This window comes from Protobothrops mucrosquamatus, unplaced genomic scaffold (genome assembly GCF_001527695.2).
Source record: "Protobothrops mucrosquamatus isolate PMUCROS unplaced genomic scaffold, P.Mucros_1.0 scaffold79, whole genome shotgun sequence".
Taxonomy (NCBI): domain Eukaryota; kingdom Metazoa; phylum Chordata; class Lepidosauria; order Squamata; family Viperidae; genus Protobothrops; species Protobothrops mucrosquamatus.
The window spans coordinates 853257-880217 of NW_015386456.1; the positions used below are offsets into that span (position 1 = coordinate 853257).

At 35.9% G+C, this 26961-nt stretch overlaps 1 protein-coding gene across 1 annotated transcript in view; it reads right to left on the reverse strand.

The window, feature by feature from the left end:
• TOX (thymocyte selection associated high mobility group box) overlaps positions 1-23510 on the reverse strand; it is a 94782-nt gene extending 71272 nt beyond the window's left edge. Inside the window, exons 1-3 of the mRNA XM_015812361.1 lie at positions 23403-23510; positions 19723-19788; positions 4018-4260 (exon numbers count right to left, since the gene is read on the reverse strand). Coding sequence (XP_015667847.1) covers positions 4018-4260; positions 19723-19788; positions 23403-23510 — 417 coding nt within the window. The remainder of the gene's footprint in view (positions 1-4017; positions 4261-19722; positions 19789-23402) is intronic.
• Between the last annotated feature and the right edge of the window lie 3451 nt (positions 23511-26961).

Genomic DNA, 26961 nt, shown 5'->3' on the forward strand with positions numbered 1-26961 from the left:
AAAAGAGTTATCCGCATCAAGAAAGGTGCCACAATCACATTGGCATATATTGCAAACCACTTGTTTCAAATTTTTACACAGACCTAGTGTCCTGAGTTCACTCCAGAACATTTACTGAAGGAAATCCATTGTTTGGAGAACTGGTTCCACTGTTAAAATGCTCTCCCTGATTTGAAGTATTTTCTAAAATGTAATCGAAACCTTTATTTCTGCAACTTAAATTAATTATTTCTGTAATCTGGGAATCTGTCACGCAATCTGAAACAAAAGAAGACATGCCTTGACCTTCTTTTGCCCTCCTGAAATATGATGTTAGATACCCACCCACTAGTCTTCATGTCTCATGAAAAATATATTAATCTTTTTCAATCTCTCTTAATAATATGCAATACCAACTTCTCTGCTCATCTTTGTTATCATTTTCTTAACCTGATTCAGTTTCTGAGGATTTTTCTTAAACTCTGAGGCCCAGAACAGGTAGCGTATGATGAAAAGAGAATGGTATAATTGCTTCTTATCATTTAGAAAGTTTACATTGGTTTAATGAACCTCAAATTGCATTTACATTTGTTTCTATCCAGATTACACTGCTGTCTTATGTTTAGTTCCCCCCCCCCAGGTAACAGCACTTTCTTAAAACAAGGAGGTTATACCTTTCAGTTTTCATCACATCTCTATGGCCTTGCAAATATTGCAATTAAGCCTCATCATAATCAGCACAAAGAGAAAGATATCATGTATGGTGGGGCTTGGGTTACTTCCAATATGCTACACCAAACAATGTCTTCTTTGTAACTCTGGTTATTGCTTCTGTGCCACATATCCAGGATAAGAAGAAAAAAATGCAAAAAAAATATGAAAAAGTATTTCTCTGGATTCAGACAGGTCAAGGATAGCAATTACATATAGGTAGTCCTCAGCTTACGACAGTTCATTTAGTGATCATTCAAAGTTACAATAGCACTGAAAAAAGTGACTTATGGCCATTTTTCGCACTTATGACAGCTGCAGCAATGCTGTGGTCACATGATCAAAATTCAGAGGTTTGGAAGCTCTCTCATATATATGACAGTTGCAGTTTCTTGGAGTCCTGTGATCACTTTTTGCAACCTTCTGACAAGCAAAGTCAATGGGGAAGGCAGATTCACTTAACAACCGTGTTGTTAACTTAATAACTGCAGTGATTCACTTAACAACTGTGACAGGAAAGGTCGTAAAATGGGGGAAAACTCAACAACTGTCTTACTTAGCAACAGAAATTTGGGGCTGAATTGTGGTTGTGAGTCCAGGACTATTTGTATTAGCCTGAAAAATCATGGAACTGGAATGAGTCACTGAAGACACAGAATCTAATACCCTGCTCAGTGCAGAAATTCAAATAAAAATTCCCCTTCCTTTTATTTTAAACCACTATTCCATGTCCTGCACTCTGGGACAATAACAGGTCTTAAATAATGCTATCATATCTGTCATCTATCTTTTTCAAAAATTCTGCAGTGTCTTTTCCTAAGACTTATTCTTTTTATCATCCTTGTTGTCTTCTTTCCATCTCTCTCAAATGTTTGGTAATCATTCTTAAAATGTATTACCCAGACCTGGACAAAGATTTTGAGATAGGTCTAGCCAATACAGAATAGAATGGAATTCACAAACTACATTTATTGATGCAGCTTAAAATTGCATTTACCTTCTTTGATATTTTTTCATTGATTAATATTCAGTTTCTGAACAATCATAATTCCAAAACCTTTTCACAAATATTATTACCAAGCCAAGTTTCCCTCCTTCTTTTCCTGCTACATACTTTTTTTCTAATAACCTTACATTTTGTTTCCATTATCTTTCACTTCTATTACCTCTTCGTTACCTAAACTAGCGGTATGATTCCAGGAAACTCTTCCAACTATAGCCATAAAGTCATGGGCCATATGTGAGCCAAATGTTTCACTATATGTGGCTGGCAAGGTTATACTGAAAAAAAAGGTATCATTCATACTTCTAATATTATGAAATACCATAACCTTGCATGAACAGTACATTTTAAATTATATAGCAGCTAATGTTTTCAGATATCAGCCAAAAGGATTTTCATAGATTATTTCCTTTCAAAATTATAGAAAGAGATGCATTTTAAAATGTGAACTGTAAAATCAATGTAAAATAATATTGTAAGATCTGTTCACCTTTCCTCATAAATTAAAATTAAATATAATACTAAAAGTTTTAAGGCTCTACTATTTTAAAAAAAAATCACTTAAAAGAAGGATATGACTTGAACCTAAATAAACCATGAACAATCTTGCAGTGCATTTTCTTTCTTCTTTTAGGTTATCAAAGTTTTTCCTCCAGTTTTATATTAAAATCCCCCAAGTATCTTGAATAGTTACCCAACTTGGCTTTTATTTACTTTTTCTTAATGATTTTCTCAGGCTGAATATCTACAAGCTCTCAAAATTCTACTGTTCCTCCTTCTTTGAAAGAAATAGATATGAAATGTCAGTTCTTTAGGGAAATGTTTGGTTTCCAAACTCTAACCCTTAGTACAGAAAAAGTCTTGCAATATACTATTAGTAGAATCCAGTATGTATGTATTAAATACTATTCTTATCCTCTTAAGATCTTCATATGATTCAGATACATTTCTTTATATCAACTCTGTATTCATTTCATCCCCAAAGGTGAAACGTGAAGCAGCATTTAGACTCTATATATGAACAGAGATTAATTCAATCCAGAAAGAAATATTTAATTAATATATATAGTAACCCATCTCACACAAATGATTCTTGGTGGTTTACCAGATTAAAAACAAACAATCCCCGCCACAAAACATAACACTTCCACACCCATAGCAGCAGAACTCATTCTCCCCTTCCCTGCCCCGATGAAAATGTCTTCAGGAACAGCAAAGTCTTCAATGCCTTGTGAAGGGTTAACAAGATTGGGCCATTATCCTTGTTAAAATCTAGTTTTCAGTGAAACATTCTAGTTTTCATGATTCAAAGGGCTATTTTAATCCTCAAACATTTTCTAACAATTCAGTAGCCGTGGAAATTAACCACACATGCAGAAAAAGAAATAATAAAGAAAAATGCCAGCTGCAAATCTTTTCCCATAGAATAAATAAAATTTTCTATTTAATGTTAAAAAAACTTGAGACAAGGTTGTGATTTTGTTACATGCTATATTCAACAACAACAAAATCCATTAGTTTTAGTTGAAACTAGCAATGTAATCAAAACTCTTTAATTCTACCTAATCATGCATAGTTTATTATACATACAGTTCTTCTGTGATTTCAGCAATATAGATTATTTCCCTCCTTCCAAGCATGTCAAATATTAGACAATCTGGAAAACATTTCTCTAGGAGTGGCATATACAACCTGGACTTTGACTGGCATGCCAGAGGTTGTTCTCCAGAAAGTGGATGGGATCACAGTGATGTCTAAATTTAATTTAGTTACATTTAAAGGTAATTAAAATGACACAATATTAAACATAGGTAATCTACAGTATATATAATCTTATCCTCCTGTAAAACAATACAATTTAGGAGCATTTACTGGGAACCATAAATAAGGTTTAGAAGGACAACCTGAAGTCTTGAGACCAAAGGCCACATACCAGATTCCAAGGTGTCCATCCATTTTATTTATCTTTGGCTTCCAGGAATTATGTACAGTACAGCAGTGTTTTATCTGCAGAAGTATCCACAATGGGATTGCCTTTCTACTTCTGCCACAATATATACTGTATCTGAAAAACTGAGAAATGGCTAGCAACAAGCAAACCTCTCCTCGTTATGTTAAAAGAACTTCCTCTAACTTCAAATTAGGACTGTCCTTAATGATTTGGGAAAGAGGGTAATACTTTTTCAGTCCCCAAACCTCTTATATCATGTATAATTTAAAGTAAGCTTCTTATCAGATTACAAACAGTACATTGTTTTGAAAAACATACATGAATGCATACATACATGCATACCCACAAACATATATGCAATTAATAAGCTTACCACAGACAAAGTATTTGAAAGCATCGTTCCATCTTGGCCAAGCATATTTGAGACTGTGATTTCAGGTAGATCCATATTTTGGGGGTGGAATGGAAGTAGGCCATTATGGTTGATAGGGTGACACAGTGAAGGGTAACCAGATTCTGTGTCATTCAAATGCACCAGTGAATTGTCAGGTAATGAAGGTGGAGTAATGGGAGGTATGTTAAAATCTTCACTTTCAAGACTTGGACCAGGAAAAGACTGTGGAAAAATGAAAGAAAAGTTTTAATTAAGCTATCATGAAAAGAAAAAAAATCTACTAATATTTCAAAGTGACAAAACACTTTTTCAAGCACTGTAAGCAATATAAAGTTTACAAGCAAAATGAAGTTTGTAGCTGGCATAATGGTAGGCAATCATTTATTCTCTACACACTTTTAAAACACCTATCTACTGTATTAAGACATTTGTACTACTATGAATGAGAAAATAGTTTTTTTGGAGGTTTACAACCTTTAATATTTTCACTGCTTCCATTAAGTAGAATTCTCTCCACCTCAGTGGCTAAATTTAAGGCTTCATTACAATTTTCTAAGAGTCTTCACAGGGCTGAACAGGAGCTAGGGAAGGGAAGGGAATTTATAAAATTAATATTACCTCAAAAAGGCCTCCTAGCATTCATAGCCACTCAAGAGCAGAAACAATACAAGTGGACAAAATCTTGTTCTTAAGTATTGTTCTATAGTGCATAAAAGAATAATAAATTTAATTTACTATACCCAGTGAAAATTAGCCTTAGATACAAAGTGTACTCTACAAAAATACAGCATTTTGAGTCTGCTTTTTTATGTTAATAAGAACAATCTTAATAGTGAATACTTATGTCCATCCACAATTATTGGTAATGTCAACTTAGCTAATCAGAATCTTTGGCCTTGGCCAAATCTAACTATTTCCTTAAGAAGAGCTGAGTGGCCTTGTCTCTCCTGAAAACGGGGAACAGTAGAGCAAGAGTCCATGGTAGCCGAAGATTGCTTGAAAGGGACACATGATGATAGAGAAATGCAACAAGTCTTTATTTAAAAAAAATACAAAAATACCATTAAAAGTTCTTCCCAAAATGGGTTAATCAGGGGATAATCATTCCAATGCTCATCTGTGACATACAACTGGAAATCAACTACTGTATGTGCTCACAAACACAACATTATTGCTTCACCTGATTTGCTGGTGTTTCCCTGACTAGCTTGTCAAAAAGCATCTCTAAAACTTTGCAAACAATTCTGGTAATTTCCAATAATCCTTTATTGCCCTCAATGAGCAGCATGAGCTATTCGTCTGCTTTTTCAACAGACTAAGGTGGCCTTGGGCCAAACTATAGGAAATACCACTGAAGTAGAACCTTAAATGACTCACGTTGCATTATGAAAGTCAAGAATTGATCTTGAGACACCCACCCCCAAACTTCACCAGTAGACTTTTAGGACAACAGAGCAATACTGGCTGTGTAGTAACTTGTGGAACTGTTGTCAGCTGAGGTAAGGCTTATCCAAATTATTGTGCTAGCTGCATCATGGCATTGTGCCGGTTTGTTATTTGTATATCAATCTGCCATTCATGCATCATCAAACAAATCAATCCAGAGTTCTCATTCATGGCACAAATGATCAAGCTCAAATTGTTCTATTGTGGATACATTATGCAAAATCCTAGTTCTCTGGAAAAGTCTCTATTGCTAGCAAAACTGGAAAGAAAGAGAAGAAGAGAACAACAAGCACCGAAGTAGATGGACTAAGTTATAGTAGTCATGTGGACACCATTATGAGATCTGAAAAAAATATTTTAGGGATAGATCATCATGGAGAAAATCTATGTGGTTGCTAGGAGTGAAAAATGACATAGTCAATCAATCAATCAATCAATCTGCTATTGATGCTGTAACAATGCCTCCAAACCTGGTTCTAGAGACAGTTGCCTCAAAGATCTATTACCAAATTTTACAGCTAGGTCCATTGCCTCTCTGATGGAAGACTACTGAGGCATTCAGGATCAATGTCAGCCCTTTAAAATAGGCAAAATCAAGAAACACACAGCAGCGATTTCAAGGATTGTTCTTTAGTGTTTTTAGGAAGAATAACAAAAACTCAAAAGCATGTCCAAGTTTTTCTCTACTCCATCTTACATCAAATAAAATCAAGGTAGGGTTATTTTGAATTTTTTCCTTACACTGCCCTCTTTTTCAGGACTGAATAATATTTTTTTAAAGTTCTGCTTAAATGGTTCACTCATTCCTTTTTCATTCCTGGAGCCAGATCTACATTCCTTTTTAGATGCAAGCTAAGAGAAAACAGTTTAGGATACAATGAGGGCAAAATAGATAGCATGTGTGTGCACAGAAGTGCATACATTGCTCAAATGACTCATAGTGCATCTTTGCATATTATACACCAAGTACAAATATTTTATACAAACTAATATAAAGACATTCATCTAAATGTTGATTTCTCTATTTTCAATTTCCTGCTGGCTGACAATATTAATTAAGCAGATGGTGAATGACTGACAGAACTGGAATGATAATTTTTTAGTGAACCAACTGCACCATGCTGGATGTCAACAAGAGAAATGAACATTTCTAGAAAATTGGTTCGAATTTTCTTTTTCCCCTTTCCCCTATTTTTAGAGTAATTTGTGTGTGATATGTTCATTTTTGTTAACTATTTGTTATTTAACAAACACTTGGCAAGTATTTTGTTTCAGCAAAACTATATGTTTTACAGTATTAGCAGTGTAGGTGTAGCAGCTAAGTAGCCGCCCTGAGTCCGCCAGGAGAAGGGCGGGGTATAAATTTAATAAAACCTATAAATTTAATAAAACCTAAGTAGAAGTTATATCAGCACTTTAATGGCCAAACATTTTCTGCTTGTTTACTGAGCATGCTACAGTAGTGTATCTTCTAATGCTCAAAAAGTTCAGAAGCATTTGCTATTTGCCTAGAATTCTCTTGTTTCCTAGTCTATTTTGCTGTTGTCACATACAGACTATAGCTGAGAAGAAACTGCATTGTCATACTTTCAATGAGTCATACTTTCAAGTAGTTATTGTGAATGATCTTTTTTGGGTCCTTTGAGCAAAATATCAAGTTATGCCCTCACTGTATTATAGATAAGAAAGCAACTTGTAATTAATATTTCTAGAATTTTATATAATGGATAAGCAGCACAAACAAAATTCATTTTACACAAGAAAACCTATCAGTAAATAACATGAACCTTATGGCATAGTTAATAGATTGACAGAATAACAGAGTTGAAAGGGGCCTTGGAGGTCTTTTAGTCCAACTCTGTTCATACCATTTCAGACAAATGGTTGTCCAATCTCTTCTTAAAAACCCAGTATTGAAGTCCCCACAACCACTGATTAATTTGTTCTCACCGTCAGGAAATTTCTGTCGGGAAACTTTTCCTTAATTTTAGGTCTGTCCTCTCCTTGATTAATTTCCATCCATTGCTTCTTATCCTGCCTTCAGGTGCTTTGAAAAATAGGTTGACACCCCCCTTCTTTGGGGCAACCCCTTAGATCAGTGGTGGCGAACCTATGGCACGCATGCCAGAGGCGGCACTCAGAACCCTCTCTGTGGGCATGTACGCCATGCTCTGGAGATGGCAACTGTCCCCTCTTCAACCAGCCACCTGCTAACTCGCCGAGGTCCCACATGGCCAAATGCATCCCAGCACCCATGCACTCACTGGCCTCTGTGTGCAGCGGCTGATGGTGTCAGGCAGCAGCCGCCTGGGCCCCTGCCTCACCTTGCCCTGTGACAATGGCACCCTCACCTTGCCTCACCTCACCCAGCAGGACGAGCCTCCTGCCCACCACCCCACCTGCCAGAGATCCCCTGGATCTCCCCCAATCCTGCCCGCCCCCCACAGGCATCCCTCCCCACGAGCAACATCAATGTGATCACGTCCACCTTGGCCACACCCACCTGCCATGACCACCACAGCCACGCCCACACATTGGGCCACACCCACCTGGCACCCGGTGATAAATAAGTGGGTTTTGGGTTGCAGTTTGGGCACTCAGTCTCTAAAAGGTTTGCCATCACTGCCTTAGATATTGGAACACTGCTATCATATCACTCCTTTTTTCATTAAATTAGATATATTCAATTCCTGAATCTGTTTTTCATATGTTTTATAATTAACACCTCTCCTATTGGCTTGTATCAAAGTTAAATGGCAAGCAAAGCCAGTCTCCAAAGTGACTAGAAGGCAAAGAAAACAAACAGTAGGCTTGTGGTTATCCTCCTTGAGAAGTCCTGCCCACTCCTACTGTACTTGGTTTATCATTGCAGATCTCAGGAACACACTGATCTAAACCCTATTTTGTCAGCACAAGGTATCACCACAGCCGAGTCCAATTTAGAGATATAAACTAGAGAACTAACTGAGAGGCATCTATAGAGTTGCAAATGTATTGGAAGATCAACCCTTCTAATGAGTAACCCATCTGACTGGTTAATCATGGCATCAAGCTATGAAGGTCCCTTGCTTTAGAACTGCCATGATGCTTGTACCTTGCCTACAGTCTGTAGGGAAGGGGGCAAGGTTTGGAATGCACAGGTGGTTGCTATCAGTGTGAGAGCTGAGGTCACTAAAGAGATGTTTTGGCGAATTGAGGTTTTATTCTCATAACAGATGTTTGAAAACTAATTGGACAATGTGACCTGAACTGTTAGAGAGGGGAGGGAAGGTTTTACTTTTTTAATTAACTTTTTCCCGCCATATTGCCAGAGCTGATATTCTTTCTATCCTACAGGTATGCTATGCCTAATAAATCTTCACATTAGAGATCGCAATGTCTCTGGTAGATTTACTTCATTGGACTTTTTAGCCAGAACCCAGACACATGGATTATCAGAAGTTGATAGGGAATGGAGATTCTGGAGACTGCAGACATAAACACCCAGTCATTAAAGTGTTTTATTTTTGCATTCTAATTGACCTACTTTCTCCTTTTGGATTTCCTTATGCTGAATTTATGGAGTCTTTGAACCAAGCTGTTCTTGAAACACAAGCTGTTATTGTCTGCTTTATTTTTTTTGTTTATACTTGTTTACACTTTTTTTGGTTTTAAACCAAAGTCACTCTGTGATATTGATGACTATATAAATTGTATAAGTAAATAATCATGCTGTCAGTATGTAAATTTACAGTGAATTTGTTTTAAATATTAGCTTTGAAAGGACAAATTCATTGAGAAATCCTTAAACAGAGGGCAATGCAGAACTGCATCAGCAAATATTCCTTTTGTTTAATTCTGTATATCTGTATTTGTCTTGTTATTATAAATGTGCTTGCACTCCTAGTGTACATTACATACCCACTTCAGCAGTATGCAGAAAACACAATATTGTGACAAGGAAAGGTGAGGTTTACTTTCCAAGGGGAAGGACAGTACACATCTCCTCTTCCCACAGAGCCACAATGGACTCTGGATACTGCCAATAAATACCACATGAAACACAAGATTTTATGACAACAAACTACATTATTGTTGATGTTAAAATACAAAGCACGCTATATATTTGGATTGATCACTTAGAGACACAAAAGTTGGTTACAATGTCTTCTAAAAACAGCAGATTGCAAGATAAAATCAAAAGTCTTTTTGAGTAATTTCATTCTAAATAACACATTCTTATAAATAATTCTTAACACATTATAATATAGATAACATTAAAAGCTGCAAAATTAATGTTAAATGGGGACACTTTCAATCACAGATTGACATCACATCAACTACTTCTCCCTAAGATTTCAGCTGCATATAAATATGCAATAGATACAAATACACAAAGGAATATGTTACCTGAGATACACAAAAATGTACAATTTTGCTGAGAGGATGGTTTAAAGAATCAGTGTTTAAAATAAACTAAGAGAAAAACAAAACCCTAGATTTTTAAGACTTTGGGAAACTATGCAGTCCAAATGTCCCACAGAAGGCATGTAATTTTATTCTATTACATTGTACTGAGCTTTATAAAAATGGTGTAGTTTAATAAATATAAAGTTATGGAGTGAACCTTCTGCATGCAAGTCCAGAATGCCATCTAAACAATTTTGCCTGGAACCATTAGACCGCTTGTACTTAATGTATGTAAGGACTATTGTAAGTAGCTCTCCTGACTCTTCAGACATTTTTATAAACTGCAAGAAATATGTGAACGATTAAAAGATATAATTCTGGAAAATAGGCTTCTGTGTGAGACGCCAATTTAAGACAAAAACATAAACAATAGTAATCTGTGTGTTCGAGTGAAGCATCTTTTTAATTTTGAGTAATGAAGATGTCAAGCCAAATGCTAGAGTAGTTTAACTTAATTAGGTGTCCTGTTTTCCAGGCAGCCTTTCATTTCCCATTGAAAACCCAGCTTGTATGCAAGGTAGAAAGAGCAATTTTATCTGTAATGAATACCTCTGGGATTGTACAGGGTAATCATTTGAATGCTATACTAAAGACAGTTGGAGTAAGTAATTTGGGCTTGTTGAGATACCAGACATTGGGAGAGTAAATAGATTAATCTGTGGCATGCTATTGTTATTGTTTTACTGGGTCAAGGGTGCATAGGTCAAGCTGCCTTTATAGTGGGAACCTTAACCATAAGAAACAATTCACTGCTATTGTCTAATAAGAAGTTCCAAAGTATTTTTATGCTCACAAACAAACCTAGGCAGTAGCCTAATAATGTCCAATCATGTAATGTATTTCCTATGGTATGTTTTTTCATTATGTATGATTGCTCTAGGTTTCTAGAAAAGAAACTGTATTTTATAATATCTATGTAAAGACATAAAGGTGTGTTATTGTTTGGGTAAAAGTATATGGAAGAGCATATTATATATATATTTGAAGGGACATATCTGTACTAGATAATTAGTATATATCTAAGTATATGCTGATGGATTTCTAGAAAAATAGGCATAAGAAGGTGGCATAATAATATGCATAAATGGCTTTAGCACTCTAACATAACATGTATCATTTTGTTTACTCACAAGAAAATAATAGCTTATTGTTACTTTTATTTTATTGAATATAATTTCATTGTTTATTTGATTAACTGAAAAGCCAAATAGTTCAGCTGATAAGGATTGTATCGAACATTAGTGGTAATACATAAACTTTACAATAACACTTTTAAAAATGAGATGTAAGTTCTTTCTTTCATATACACTTAAAAACACAGATATCAACATGAAAGGGGAGAAAAAGCTAGAATCCAGTACAATACATGCTTATTATATTAAGGGAAAGTTGCTGTAAAACAAAAAACTGCAATCACTAATACACAAAGCCAATCAACAATGCAACTGTAAAACAAAATACACAGATGACATTCAAGGCTGCATTATCATATTAAATCTGAAAAGAATGAGAAATTCACTCATGTGATTAATATTAACTTTTATACTATCATCTATGAAAATTAATTCCAAAGCTCAGATGGAGCATTTTTCACATTTCAGGTTATCAGATGTCTAAAGACTTTTAAAAGTAATCAATCAGCAGGGGAATCTATCTCCAATGTGTTCATTATTCCCATATCAGATGTTTTCCAGATATACTGAATTCATTCCTTCAAAATGGCCAAGAGTCCTAGTCCTGGGAAAAGTTTAACACATCTAGAGGACATCAGAATGGAAGACTATGTTAAAATAATCTCTCCCCCCCCCCCGCTTTATAAGTTAACTCTGAAGAGTGTTCCACATTAGAAGAAAGTGCTTAGTCCCATGATATATTAATATATGGATAATATTGCCATGAAATTCTTATAGATGACAATAGAGAATTGCCACAAGTTTACTTCTCTCCTGTGCTAAAGTTTAGCTATTAATAAAATTGCCATATTTTACTTGGTAAATGTAGATATGAAGATAGTAAAAATATTGTAAAAGCTATCTGGAATCCATAGTTCTATGTTAATAATTGTTGCTAAGAATACAATATTTACATATATAAAATACACACCAGTCCAGAAGCACCAGTCTTTCGGGACAAGCTAAAAGAATATTAATTTTAATGGTACAGTTATACTTCTGGCTTATTTCCAAGAATGGCTGTCTGTGGAAATCATTTCAAGTCTAGTATTACAATCTTCGCTTGCAGCAACATCACAAGAACAGTAGTGAGCCATATGTTGCTACTTAGCAACTTAGTACATAAGTCCCAAAGCATGTACTGATTTGAAAATTGAACAGAAATGATAATTGTCAAGTAATGCTGTAAGGCAAGTTGTCTTGGATTACTAAATTATACAGATGTTTGATGTTCTACTTTTCATAATTGACATATGTGTTTTTATTTATGTTAGCCTTAAGGTGATAAGTTGATTTTAAAAGTCTTAAAATAAGACACAAGGATTCTTCCATTAATACACATTCTAACCAATGCTAAGGAATGTTAATATCAGCTTTTATTTTAATGCACATGCAAAATTTCAAATCATCCATAACTGCAGAAATAGACTGCTAAAATGTAATTATTTTAAATAACACTTTTATTTCATACTACCTAACAAAATAAGTCATGGGTCTTATAACTAAAAATCAGCCACTCAGTAGTCCACTTAGCTGGATAATTTGTTCTCCTTTTCCCTCAGCACAGCTGCCACCAACCACCTAAGAATTCCTTAAGATAAATGGAGGAAGGAGCCTGTCAATCACCACGTAATTTCAGTCAGCTAGACTTTTACCTTCTGGATAGCATCTTTGTTTATTTAGATTTATTTAGACCTGCCATATCTAGGCTGCAAACAAATATTAAATGGCAGCAAAGAGCATTTTCTGCATCACTTTACAGTAGTAGCCCACATTTTAGCAACTCAGATCAGTGACCATACACTTACTGCATTTATTTACAACTGATTAACGAAATGGTGCACAGAACAGGAAACATTAACAGGTTATCTTCATGTTAGTGTCTTGTTTAGTGGATTGTTAGAGGAATGTCTGGATTGGTATCTACTTGGATGGAGGCTGCAGGGGTTTTGGACTTGGACTTAGATTTACATACATTTGAGCTAACTTTCCAGAGAATGGGCTATGTTTGCTGCACTGGCCATGCCTGCCACATTTGTTATGCCAGTAGACCTGGTGGCTGACCTGTGGAGCTGGCCCGTCAGTACTGTGTGCTTTTTTGTTGTGGACATTTCTGCTCTATGGGTTCTTTTTTTTGGACTGGGTTTGTTAACAATTAATTAATTAATTAATTAATTTGTATTTCATATTTCTAGACTGCCCATTGCCTTCAAAGAGAGAGTTTGGCTAGGGTGATGGTCACTGGGATAAGTCCCCAGTCTTGGAGGGATGGTTCCACCTTTGAAGGTTAAGGATGAGCTGAAGTATTAAGCTGGTGAAAAGCATGGATATATGGACAGTGAGTAGGCAATTCTTAAGGAATGCATGCCTGGGATGTTTCATTGTAGTTTTGTATTCCAGCTCCTTAATCTCAGTCCTTATACACAGTCAGCAGACTTCAGAGGCCCTGGCTTTCAGCTGCTAAATGCTAAGTTAATCTGTAATAAGGCTTCCCTTATTTGCAATTTAATCACCAATGAGAAGGACAAGTTGACATGTATTACTAGACTTGGTGGCTCTGGAAGGAGAGGGTGGCCCTTTTGGAGACATGCCCAGCTGTGTTTTGGGTGTGGCAGGAGCCAACAGCATTTAACAGGGAACAAACCTGACCATACTTGGGTTAGAGCCACTATTACTGCCTATTTGTGGTGGTAAGGGCAGTGAAGTATCAGTAGCAGGCTGCATAAGAATTTATTCTGTAGCTATTAGGCAAAATTGCTCAAATTTGCTCACAAATGGATGTTAATCGTTGCAGATCCAGAGATGGAAAGAACATCGATCACTTTTGGATGATCTCTGGCATAGGCAGAATGGGGTTGTCCATTCAATTTTGCCCCTACTTGATCTCTCTTGGGTTTTTAATATCATCCACCAAGGTATCTTATGGACTGGCTTAGAGGATTGGGGGTGAATAGCACAGTGGTGTGCTGGTTTACCTCTTTTCTCTGTGTTTAATTCAGTCAATGGTGATTGGGTAGAGATCTTACTTTTGGCTCTTACTGTGTGAGGTACTCCAGGGTTTGGTGCTATCTCTGCTCCTATTCAACATCTATATGAGGCTGCTGGATGAACTGATTATTGCTATGGGATGGCATATCATCACTGCATTGATGATACCTAATTATACATCTCTGCCCTGGTGAATTCAGTGATGCCATATACATCTCATCCTGGTGCTGGGGTGTGTGAAGGGAATCCTGAGGGGCTATGGGCTTTGCTGGATTTCTATGCCTATGCCATCTTTGGTGAGGTATGGGATTGTACTGCCCCAAATAGAGGCTTTGTAGATTCACAACTCCTGGTCAAAGAGCAGGTAGGGGTCATGGCTAGGAGGGCCTCTTCATTGTCTTGCATGGTGTGCCAGCTGCATCCATTACTACATTGGTGGGCTGTGTTCACAGTTACCTATGTCCTAATTACCCCTCAACTGACTACAGGCTCTAAATGGAGCTGCCTATGAAGAGTATTAGAAGCTTTATTTGATGCCCATTTCTTGGTTTATAATTTTTTATATGTTAACTCTTTCATAGTTTTAGTGTACACTGCCCAGAGTCACTTTTTCATGAGAGAGCAGCCATATAAATTTGATGGATGGATTAGTAAATAAATAAATAAATAAATAAATAAATAAATAAATAAATAAATAAATAAATAAATAAATAAATAATGCCTCCAACTACTTTGGGAGGATAGTAAGCATTCTGAAAGGAGGTAAATAATAAATGCTAAATAGTTAAATAAATCAGGATATCCATTTTTCTTCCTTTCCCTTTTTTTTTTGGAATCCTTGATCTATTTTATATTCGTGAATTAAAATGTGTAACCTGAATAAGCTGTCTTTCTACTTTAGTTAAATATATGTATCAGCAGATCAGCAGAAGGCAATGACCACATTAGAAAATACAGTGGTTTACTATTGGTTCTTGTAAACAGAAACATAATAATTCTCTGAAAAGTAGCAGCTGCTTGGTAACAGCAGCCATTCAGAGAGTTTGTGCTTCTACACTTTCTATTTTTGATTCAAAGCCCTGAAGATACAAATAAGCAAGATGATGCCTGGTTGCTTTAATCTAACAATACTGCTATAAACTTGTCAAGACAAGCTTTGGACACAAAGGTTACACAAAAATATCTCTCCCATTTTTTTTTACTCAAACATTTATATTCAAAATCATCAGCAAAACAGAGAATTCTCAGATAAGCAAGTTCAATCATACCAGTTCATTGCTTCAAAAGAACTGTTAATTGCCTCCCTGCCTCACTCCCTAATACTGAACAACATGATCTACTTTTGTAAAGGATCCTTATGTTATAAAAGAAATATAATAAACTTATAATTATGACAAGTATATGCTGTAGTTTTCAAATATTCCATTTAACTAATACCTAAAATGCTTTTCTTTTTAGGAAATCAACTTCTGAATAAGATGCTTATTGGAAAATTCAATTTAAAAAATAAAGCTATAATCTGGGGGAAACTATTATTTGACATTGTTATATAATGCATTCCCCTTTATGGATTACTGCCTTGTCATGGCGAAGGGGCTTGCGTAACTCAATGAAGCTATGAGCTATGCCGTGCAGGGCCACCCAAGATGGACAGGTCATAGCAGAGAGTTCTGACAAAATGTGATCCACTGGAGAAGGAAATAGCAAACCACTCCAATATCTTTGCCATGAAAACCCCACAGACAATACTAAAAATTATAATGCATTAGTACTGGATCCCTTAGAATAGATTTGGTGATATTTCAATTAAAATATTTTATTTTCTTCCCAAAATAACCAACTAGTTTATAAACAAAGAACACATTACAAATAAGCTTCCTAAATTAAAAAAAACAACAGCATCACAATGATATGCTTTTTACTTAAATGTAGTCCCAGGAACCTGGCTATATTTTACAACTTCTAATTACTGAATTACATCACAGCTATTTAAGACTTACAGCTATCATAACAGAAGCTCTGAAGAAAAAGTTCCAGCTGAACCTGTGGATATAAACCTTAGGAGACAAAGAACCCAGAATCACATGAGGCATTACCCGCATAGCTGGAGCAGCCAGATGGAGATAATGTAAAGCAGGGTGTCAAACTGCCGGCCCACTGACCGGATGCATCATAGCAAAACCATGTCCACCCCATTGCCGGCAATGGCAAAAAAGTCACAATACATTGCAACATGTCACGTGATGTTGCGAGTTTGACACCCCTGATGTACAGCATCCCAATCCCCTTAATTGGCAAGTAGAGAGTAGAGTCTTTCCATCAGTTCCTTGCCAAACAAGGGAGTAAATCTCTTGCCCAGTCCTGGCCCATGTTCCCTTTGCTGAAAACAATGTCTGATCTTTGGTTCTTCTGTGATATTCCTGTGAACCTTGTTTATGTAAGAAACTTTGAATCTCTAACTTCTGGACTGACTGACAATCCTGGCATGGCTTTTGGAACCTTGGACTGATTTTGGACTATTCTTCTGTGTCCTTTTATTTAAAATCCAAATCATTCAGGCAAGTGTCTGAGACAACCTTTATGTGTTATCTGTTGATGAGTAAATTATGAACTAACATAGCAATTGTGTGAGAGTAGTGAAACCAGTTAGGCCATGTCATGTGAGGGAAGTCACTGGAAAAAGCAATTATTTTTGGAAAAGTTAGTGGTAAAAGGAAACCAGACCACCAAATAACACACCATCAAAGTTGACACCAGCAAGAGCATAGAACAACTCAAAGAAATAGTGCAAGATTGGAAGATGTGGAGAGACCTGGCCCATAGAATTGCCAAGATTCAGACACAACTGAATGGATATAATCATCATCAGTGAAATTAGGACAAGAGTCATTTGCATAAATATGGGAATTTGGTATCTCAGCTTGATTAATTCTAGAAAAAAACAACAGATTCCTACTGAACCATTTAGGGACCCTATTTAGATACTTCTAACAAAAGCATTAATTTATATCCACTTTCAATTAATTTTGATTTATTTTCAACTCTTGGATAAAGTTGTACACAGGCATGCCAAATGTAAATGTTTATAGGCCAATTGAATTGCATGTATATAGTGCATGATCTATCCATGAAGAACAGGGTGAACTATCAATCAGATAATTACATGGTTGTACCGTTTCACCTATTTTTTAGCATAGTCAAAAATGCACATTCATGAACATTAACTTATATTAGTGCATTGTCTGCATTCACATAATTAAGTATTTTGCTATAACTAAATAAATAAATTAATAATAATAATAATAATAATAATAATAATAATAATAATAATAATAATAATAATAATAATAATAATAAAGTTGGAAGGGACCTTGGAGATCATTTAGTCCAACCCCCTGCTCAGGCAGGAAACCCTACACCATTTCAGACAAATGGCTGTCCAGTCTCTTCTTAAAAACTTCCAGTGTTGGAGCATTCACTGCTTCTGGAGGCAGGTAGTTCCATTGGTTAATTGTTCTAACTGTCAGGAAGTTTCACCTTAGTTCTAGGTTGCTTCTCTCCTTGATTAGTTTCCATCCGTTGCTTCTTGTCCTGACTTCAGGCGCTTTGAAGAATAGCTTGACTCCCTCTTCTTTGTGGCAGCCCCTGAGATATTGGAACACTGCTATCATGTCCCCCCTCGTCCTTCTCTTCGTTAAACTAGACATACCCAATTCCAGCAACCGTTCCTTATATGTTTTAGCTTCCAGTCCCCTAATCATCTTTGTTCTCTGTACTCTTTCTAGAGTTTCAGCATCTTTTTTACATCGTGGTGACCAAAACTGGATGCAGTATTCCAAGTGTGGCCTTACCAAGGCATTGTAAAGAGGTATTAATACTTCATGTGATCTTGATTCTATCCCTCTGTTAATGCAGCCTAGCAGTGTGTTGGCCTTTTTGGCAGCTGCAGCACACTGCTGGCTCATATTAAAGTGATTGTACACTAGGACTCCAAGGTCCCTCTCACAGTTACTACTATTGAGCAAGGTACCCCCTATACTATACCTGTGCATTTGGTTTTTCTTGCCTAAATGTAGAACCTTACTTTTTTCACCATTGAATTTCATTTTGTTGGATAGTGCCCAGTGTTCAAGTCTGTCCAGATCCTCCTGTATCTTAAGCCTGTCTTCTGGAGTGTTGGCTATTCCTGCCAGCTTGGTGTCGTTTGCAAATTTGATGATTTTCCCATCTTTCCCTTCGTCCAAATCGTTGATGAAGATGTTGAAGAGCACTGGGGCCAGAACAGAGCCCTGGGGCACCCCACTACATACTTCCCTCCATGTAGATGTGGTTCCATTGAGGACCACACGCTGAGTATGGCTGGTCAGCCAGCTACCCATCTGGTGGTGATGCTGTCTAACCCACATTTTTCTATCTTATCAAGTAGTAGGTTGTGATCTACTTTATCAAATGCCTTACTGAAGTCCAAGTAAATTATATCCACAGCATTCCTCTGATCCACTAATTTTGTCACTTGGTCAAAAAATGCAATAAGATTTGTCTGGCATGATCTGTTTTTGACAAACCCATGTTGGCTGTTAATTGAGCAATGTCTAGATGCACTAATGAGCTAATCGTTAGCATTTGCTTGGAGTTAAATAATGGTTAATGGAATGCAAGGGAGTTTGGGCTTAGTTTCCTTGTGAGGATGCCAGGATTTTAGGCTGATCCCTCTTAACTCTGTCTCTCCTTCTACAAATGTATCTGAAAGCAACACACTGAGTCAGATGTTAGTCAACCTTTGCTTTAATAAACTGACTTTATGTACTATGATTCTATATTGCCAACATGTGGTTGAGAAAATACTTTCCAATCCTTAAAAACCTAGGTTTTTCCAATGACATGATATAGCACAAACAAGAGAAATTACAGTGCATTAATCATGTGAGCTGTATTTCAAAGGCTTGAAAGAGGATATATTTTAATGGCTACTAGACATGTTATCTAGTATCACATTTAAAACAATTATGCTATTAATAACCATCTATTAGCAATGGAAGAAGACTATTATCTTCCCCTGGTATACCCACATGTGATCAACTATTTTGTGACTCATTTCTGGATTAGCTGGACTTTCCTCCCACGTTAACAGGCCTTTTCTGAATAAGAGAAACAATGGATTGGAAAGCAATTAGATAGCATGCTTTTCCACTTATGACAGTCTGTCCACCATCATTCAAATCTGAATCAGCCCTTTTGTCAAATAGGCCTGCATACAACAGTAAAGCAATAGACAGTAGTCTATGGCACCTGTGGCTGACAATGATTAACTTGACTGCAGTTAAATAAATAGCAGGCACCTGTAAAGACTACTTCCTAAAGGTATAACAACTGTTTGGCAATGATCATGCTGGCAAAACAGCTGCTTCCATTCTGGAGCACAAACAAAGTAGTGTCTTCAGCAACTGTCAACTCTGGTGCTTTATCGGTGCTATCTCATTAGCTAGAAAGAAGGCTTAAATGCTTTGTTTATAAATTATGATTATTTCTGATTGCAGCAGTTACTGATAGTGCCACTCATTTGCAATGCAATTCTTTGAATTTGTTTAATTACAATTTGAAACAAGACAGAGAAGATTAATTAACCCACCTGGCTGGCTGGCACATACTCCTGGCTCGGCTCTGTCATACTCATATACATGTTTTCACCGTCAAACTACAAACAGAAAAAAAATATATAAATCAACAACTTTTAATGCTTCTAGCAAAATGTGATAGCTATAATAAAAAAAAATTACAGCTTGCTTTGAAAGGCTGTTTCTGTTGTCATCCTTATTGACCCTGGATGTCAGTGATTAGAGGTAATTAGTGCTCTAGTAATTACAGTAAGCAATGAATGGTTTCTTTTCATCTGCAATCTGTTTTAAAACAAAATGGCTCATTTTCAGTACCATGTATATGTGTGTGTGTGTGTGTGTGTGTGTGTATGTATGTATGTATGTGTGTATACATACATACATACATACACATAAATGTACATATATACACATAAACTTACACACATACTGCTGGTAGGATAATGAAGTAAAATGTGACTTGAACATTTCTGACAAGGAAAAAGTACTATAAAAACAATAAATTATTTTTAGTAAATTCTGAATTTTGTCTGCACAAAAATAAAATCAACCTGATACTGTACCCTTAATATATCACCCATTTAGAAAAGAAGAAAAAACAGTAAATGTTCAAAATATTTCAGGCAAATTTATCCAAATAGTTAATAAAACATTTTTTCTAATAGAATAAAAACAAATGTCCATATTGTTATAAATGAAATTACCATGACAGAATAAGATAATTTATACATTTTCTTCCCTTAAATACAGATTGATTAAACTCAAATGACATCAATCAAATCAGCAATTAAACTGATAGCATAATATTCAAAATATAATTTTTCTTCATGCCTATTGTAATCCACAATTTTTAGACTAACAAAACATATATATGGCAGATGATTAAATATATTTTTATTCAATACTTTCAGAAATGTTTGGTATATCCCAAACTTTCCTAATATTATAGTGTACCACCACCTAGATTCAATGAATCATTTACAAAAATAATTATGTTGCAATGAGGTACCCCATAAATTTTGTTTAGGATAGTAGGGTTCTGTTCATATATGACTGACCAAACCTATCTTATGTTCCCTATATTAATGGACAGGAAAATCGGAACAAAGTCTGGTTTTCAGAAGTCATGGTCAAATAAGATGCCCAGAGCACTCTACATATTGTATGTCTTTAGAAAAGTACAGAAGATTCCCCCAGATTATTTTTACAAAGACAGTGAAGAACTTTGTTCTTTACTACCTCTGTAACTGAAATAATTTCCTGACTCAGGTTGATAAGCATCTTTTTAAAAAAGTCCCATTGGGAGGATATTTTCTAAAGCATCCAGAGCTAAAACTACTCTCTTTTGTAGAGCTATAGAAATGCTTAATCTTTTAAATAGAGAGAAGGCTGACAGGTTCTCTTATCTTATAAAGTTAAAGGGGGAACTAAAACTCAGAAGCTTTGATCAATCAATCAACACTCAGGCTTTATATATGACTTTGTTCCAGTCTACATATTGCCTCTAGCTTTTCTTGCTCAATGTTGGTATCTATAGCACTAAGGCAGAAATAGTGAAACAGAAATTGTATACCTGGCAATGTAGTGCTTTCCAATATGAAGGAAGCATGTTGAAGTAATTTGGCTATATATTGCAATTGCAAAACAACATATGGAGAAAGAATGAGTATATTGTGAAGAATAGAAAATCAAGAAAGCTGTAACTGGATGGAATAGATGAGAACCCCAGAAAGAAAGAAAGGATGCTTAAAGAACTAAAGACAAAGTATAAAGCAATATACCATCCAAATTTGGTAGAAACAAGGATTAGCAAAGATAGAAAGCTTTGAAGGGGTATCATGAATGGTGCTGGTGTGAACTAGATTTAATTTTGATTAATTTCCTTACAACCTGCTTTTATTACTCCTTCTTCCTCTTTTTCTATGCTTTGCATAATGCTTATCCTGAAGGGAGTGCAGTCAGTCCTTGACTTATAACTAATTGAGCCCAGAATTAGATAGATAGATAGATAGATAGATAGATAGATAGATAGATAGATAGATAGATAGATAGATAGATAGATAGATAGATAACCTTTATTGTCATTTTTTTACTGTGGGCACACTGGAACACATTAAAAATGAAATTTGGTTGTTTGCTCTCAAAAGTGTACACATACACAACACATTTAAATATGCTATATACAACATATGTATAAATATACACCCTTACATATAAATAACATATAGATATTAATCACTGTCCATCTTGAGTACATAGCAGAAAGAGGAAGCTTTAGAGTTCACAAGATTAATACTGTATGGAACAAAGCTGTGACTGAATCTGGATGTTTTGCTTCGGATACGGAGCCTCCTCCCAGAAAGTAACAAGGAAAACAGGTCATGAAGAGGATGTATAGTGTCCCAGACAATCTTGTGGACTCTGTTCATGCATCACTTATATGCTATGTCCTGGATGGAAGGGAAGGAAATGCCAATAATCTTTTCCGCCATCCCCACCACTCTCTGCACCGCCTTCCTGTCTGAAGCAGTGATGCTTCCAAACCAGACTGTGATGCTGTATGACAGGATGCTCTCAATTATCCCTAAGTAGAAAGTGGTAAGGACAGGGGAAGGAAGGTGTACTTTTCTCACACAATGCAGAAAATGCAAGCGCTGCTGTGCTTGCGTTATCAGCGTCTCGCTTCTTGAGTGACCAAGCCAGCCTACTTGTTAACTGCACACCCAGAAATTTAATGCTGGAAACCATCTCCACAGGTGAATCATTAAGATACAGAGGGGTATGGCTTGGCCTGCCGGTTCTGAAATTGACAATGGTTTTACTAATATTTAAAACTAGACTGTTTTTCTGACCCCAGTTCCCCAAACCCTCAATCTCCTTGTGGTAAGCACCCTCATTGTCATCTTCAATAAGGCCCACTACTTTTGTATCATCTGCATACTTCACAATATGGTTGGTGGCAAATCTAGCACAACAATCATCGGTCAACAGGGTGAACAGTAACAGACTTAGGATGCAGCCCTGAGGAGAACCTGTGCTCAAGAAAATTGTGTAGAAATACTTGTTCCAGCTCACACATACTGGAGCCTGTTAGTAAGAAAATAAAAAATCCAGTTGCACAAAGGAGTGTTTAAGCCTAAAAGGCCCAGCTTGTCTACTAGATGCTGGGGAATGATTGTATTAAATGCTAAACTGAAATCGACAAACAACAAACATGAATATTTCTTTTCTCTAAGTGCTCCAAGCTCAGATAAAGGATAGAAGAAATAGTATCCTCTGTAGACAGATTTGGTCAGTAAGCAAACTGAAGTGGGTCAAATGTTGGCGGGAGGCTAGATACAATAATGTCATTTATTAGCTTCTTGAAACATTTCATAATGATGGATGTCAGTGCAACCGGATAGTAATCAATGAAACCTGTAATTATGAACTTTTTTGGCACTGGCAAAACGATGGCCATCTTAAAACACAATGGGACCACTGCCTACTGCAATGAAAGATTGAAAATATCTGTAAGAACACAAGCCAGTTCATCAGCACATCCCCTAAGAACCTACCCAGGGATGTTATCTGGGCCTCCTGCTTTCCAAATGTTAACTTTCCACGGTGTTTTCCAGACAGAGGTGACATCAAAGCTAAGCACCTGCTCATCAGGATGGGGCACAGCTTTCCTAGCAGGGGTGCTATTTGATACCTCAAATCTTCCCAAAAATGTATTTAGCTCATTTAAGAAATCTGTGTTGTCCTTGCATCTCGATGGAGACACCTTATAATCTGTAACGGCCTGGATTCCTTGCCACATGTGCCTAGTGTTTGTTGGGTCCAGAAAAAAATACAAATTTTCTGACAATGGGCTTGCTTTGCACCTTTTATGGCATTTTTCAAATTAGCTCTGGCTGTTCTAAGTGCCAGCATATCACCGGATTTAATTATAGTCATAAGTCATTGCAGTTGTAAGTTGGGGCATCACATGACTGGATTCAAAGTTATGACTGTTTTTTAGGGTGGTCATTAAGTAACTGCAGTGGTAGTTAAACAAATCAATTTTCCCCAACAGGTGAAAATTCAGTAACTAAACATTTACTCATCAGGTTATTCATTATAATTAAAAACAGAAAATACTGTTATTACTAAATTTTTACTTCCAGGAGAAATACTTGTGGGATTTCTTGATTCAGGTGCTAAAACAAATTAACCAGACAAGGATACCAAGCACTTAACTTACAGAAACTGTTTCTCTCAGATAGCAAATCATTGCAAAATAGCATATGGAATTACACAATGAATGTATGGCAAGGAATAGGAAGATAATCACATTCACTTGAAAACAGCATCTGATTGTCCTTGCAATTATTTAAAAATAGTAACATTTGGAATAGCCATCATAGTTTAGAGCAGGGATCCCCAATTCCTGGTCCATGGACTGGCACTGGGATGCGGCATGCCAGAAATCAGCTGTCCAAGCAAGTGAAGCCCCATCCGCAGGACTCAGGCAGTACATGAAACCACGCCTCTTCCGTGGAAAAACCTCTTTCTCTGCGGAACTGGTCCTGGTGCCCAAAAGGTTGGGATGCTGGTCTAGAGAAGGCTTACTGACTGATTATATATTTTCTCCATTAATAACATCCATGAGTTTGTAAAATGCCATGCAAACATTGATATATATATATCAGGCATGTAGTATCTCATGTAATTTTTATTAACTATCGATAACAGTCATAAAAAGTTTGCTTGCAACCCTACAGCCATACATCTAGGAATTAACAACCTTGAATAAAGTGGAACTCATATCCTTTATGAAAAAATATAGCATTACAGTACTAACTCAACAATATTGAGCTATCAGTCAGACTGATATTCCAAATTCTCTGCCTCAATTAACTGGATTTATTTTGGCTTGCCATACTTCCTTTAGTAAAAATGTCTAAAACAACTTTTGTCATATAGCAGTTAATGTGTTGGATTAACAAATTATAATCAACACTCACAAGATGTAATGAATGCATAAATGATTTTGGTGAAAGAGAGGAGGAGATACTGCCTACGAAACAATCAAACAAGAGAGGCAGGAAGACACCAGGAAACATTTTGTTTCTTTTTCCTTCAGTGTTCTTTGTTCCCTGATTAAGTTAACACAAAGTAACAATGTACCAGGTTACAGGAAAGCAACAGAAGCAGATCTAAGAAAAGACTATTGGATAGTATGCAGCTTTTATTTTATTTTATTTTTAAAAAAAAATGTTTGCTGAGATGATAATGGTCATGGAAAATATGCAGAAGCATGTAGTTTTGGATAAAGATTTACAAAAGAATCTTGATATGACAATTGCAGATCAAAGAGATATCTCCACAGAACTTATTGAGTCGATCCCATGTATCTGAAGTTCAAGCCTGCATATCCTTGCAAACAATACTAGGAGCCTGACAAAATGGGGACAAATTCTTTTTTACTCCAAAGACTGAGGGAGATTCGAGAATGGATTTATTACACGTAACTGGAAACCACATCTATTTGGACTTTGTTGGGAAGATAGATCCACTGTGGAAATTAAATTTATTACATTTAATTAGACAACAATTGATAAAGAGATGGCATTAGGAAACACAGGATATTTGATCCACAACAAATTACTTTTAACTTTTGGGGTAATTGATAGACAGGATGCTGTGATAAACTTTCTACGAGTGGATTACAATAATAGTTTGTTAATAGAGACTTTGGGATTTTAAACATTTTGGGGGATGCCTGTTTTGCAAGGGGTAATGTAATGTATTAATCAGTGTTCAGTTAGGGGAGATAATATGTGTATATGTGTAGGGTTTTTAATTCTTTCTGATGCATTTTTTAATTGTCTTATGGTTTTTTTGTTTTGGGTCCTTTTATTTTTTTTATTTAGTGTTGTATTTTAAACTTTCTTTTGAATAAAAATAAAATTATGACAAGAAAAAAAAAGGCAAGAGGCAGGAGGCGCCCACTCAATGGTCAGAGAAAGAAACTTGGGAAAGACCCACCCTAAAAGATCAAGTAATTAAAAAGGGAAGTGGGAAATCTGATCTTTCAGATTTGCAAGATTCTGTTCATGTAGCCTTACAATAAAGTAGAATAAAATAATCTTGTCATATTTCCTGTTTGGTTTACTTCGGAGGGCTGACATTAGAGGAACACAAGTGGAAGCGTGTAATCTATAGAAGCAAAATGATCAGGAGACACCGCATGCTAATGAAACTCAACAACCAGTATGGTTCTCTGTCACTATGAGGAGCAGAGCAGAACATTCAGTTGAAATTATACAGAAGGAGATTCAGAAAACGTATTAGGACACATTTTCTAAGGGCAACAGCTATCAACCAGTGGAAAAGGTTGTTTTCTAAACCAGTATCTTTCTCGTCACTGGATATGTTTATGGCGTCACTCTTTTGCCCCATAAAACTCAGCACTGCAATTTGCAAAACAAAACTTTGCAACTGAGTGGTGCCTCAGCCAAGCTTAAAGAAAATTGGAATAGCTATTCAAGGAGTACGGTGACATGGGAACAGAAGAGTACTGAAGGTACCAAATTTCATATTTATTCATTTTATTTTAAGATATACAGATTTATCCTATTGAGGTTCTAAGTGGTGTACACCAATAAAGGTAATAATAATCCAAGATTAATAAAATAACAATAGATAGCAACATCAATGTAATCATTTGGCACTAAAAGTTTTCACTATGAATCAATCAGCAAAGCCCTACTGGAAGACCCAATGTTTTATAATCCTTCATGCTCTTCCATTGTATCTGTTGATATATGGGACCCTCAGCAGTCATTCTCTCTTCACAGATTGGGTGAGTGGGGCTTCAAAATTCTATTGAAAAACTTCATAATAAGAACTGAGGTAGTAAAAAGCAACAAATTTCTAATAAAGTCTCATAATTAGTTTATAGAGTATAACTTCAAATATAATATATTGTTACCTGGAACAAATCTCCATTGAATTAAATGATGTGCCTATATCAGTTTGTAAAACAATATTCAACTAGATAGTATATAAATTTCATTTATAGATAAACATACTTTTAATCTCTAATATAAAGTAATAATAATAATAAGGTAAAAAATCTACTTAGCTTTCAGTCATCATCATTTTTCTCATTTCTTCAGTTCCTCTACTCTGTTACCAACTAACATTTGAAAGTTATTTGCTTTAAAGCTTTGAGCAAATAAAAATTAATGGATCTGCTTTGAAAAAAAACATTATAATATAATATA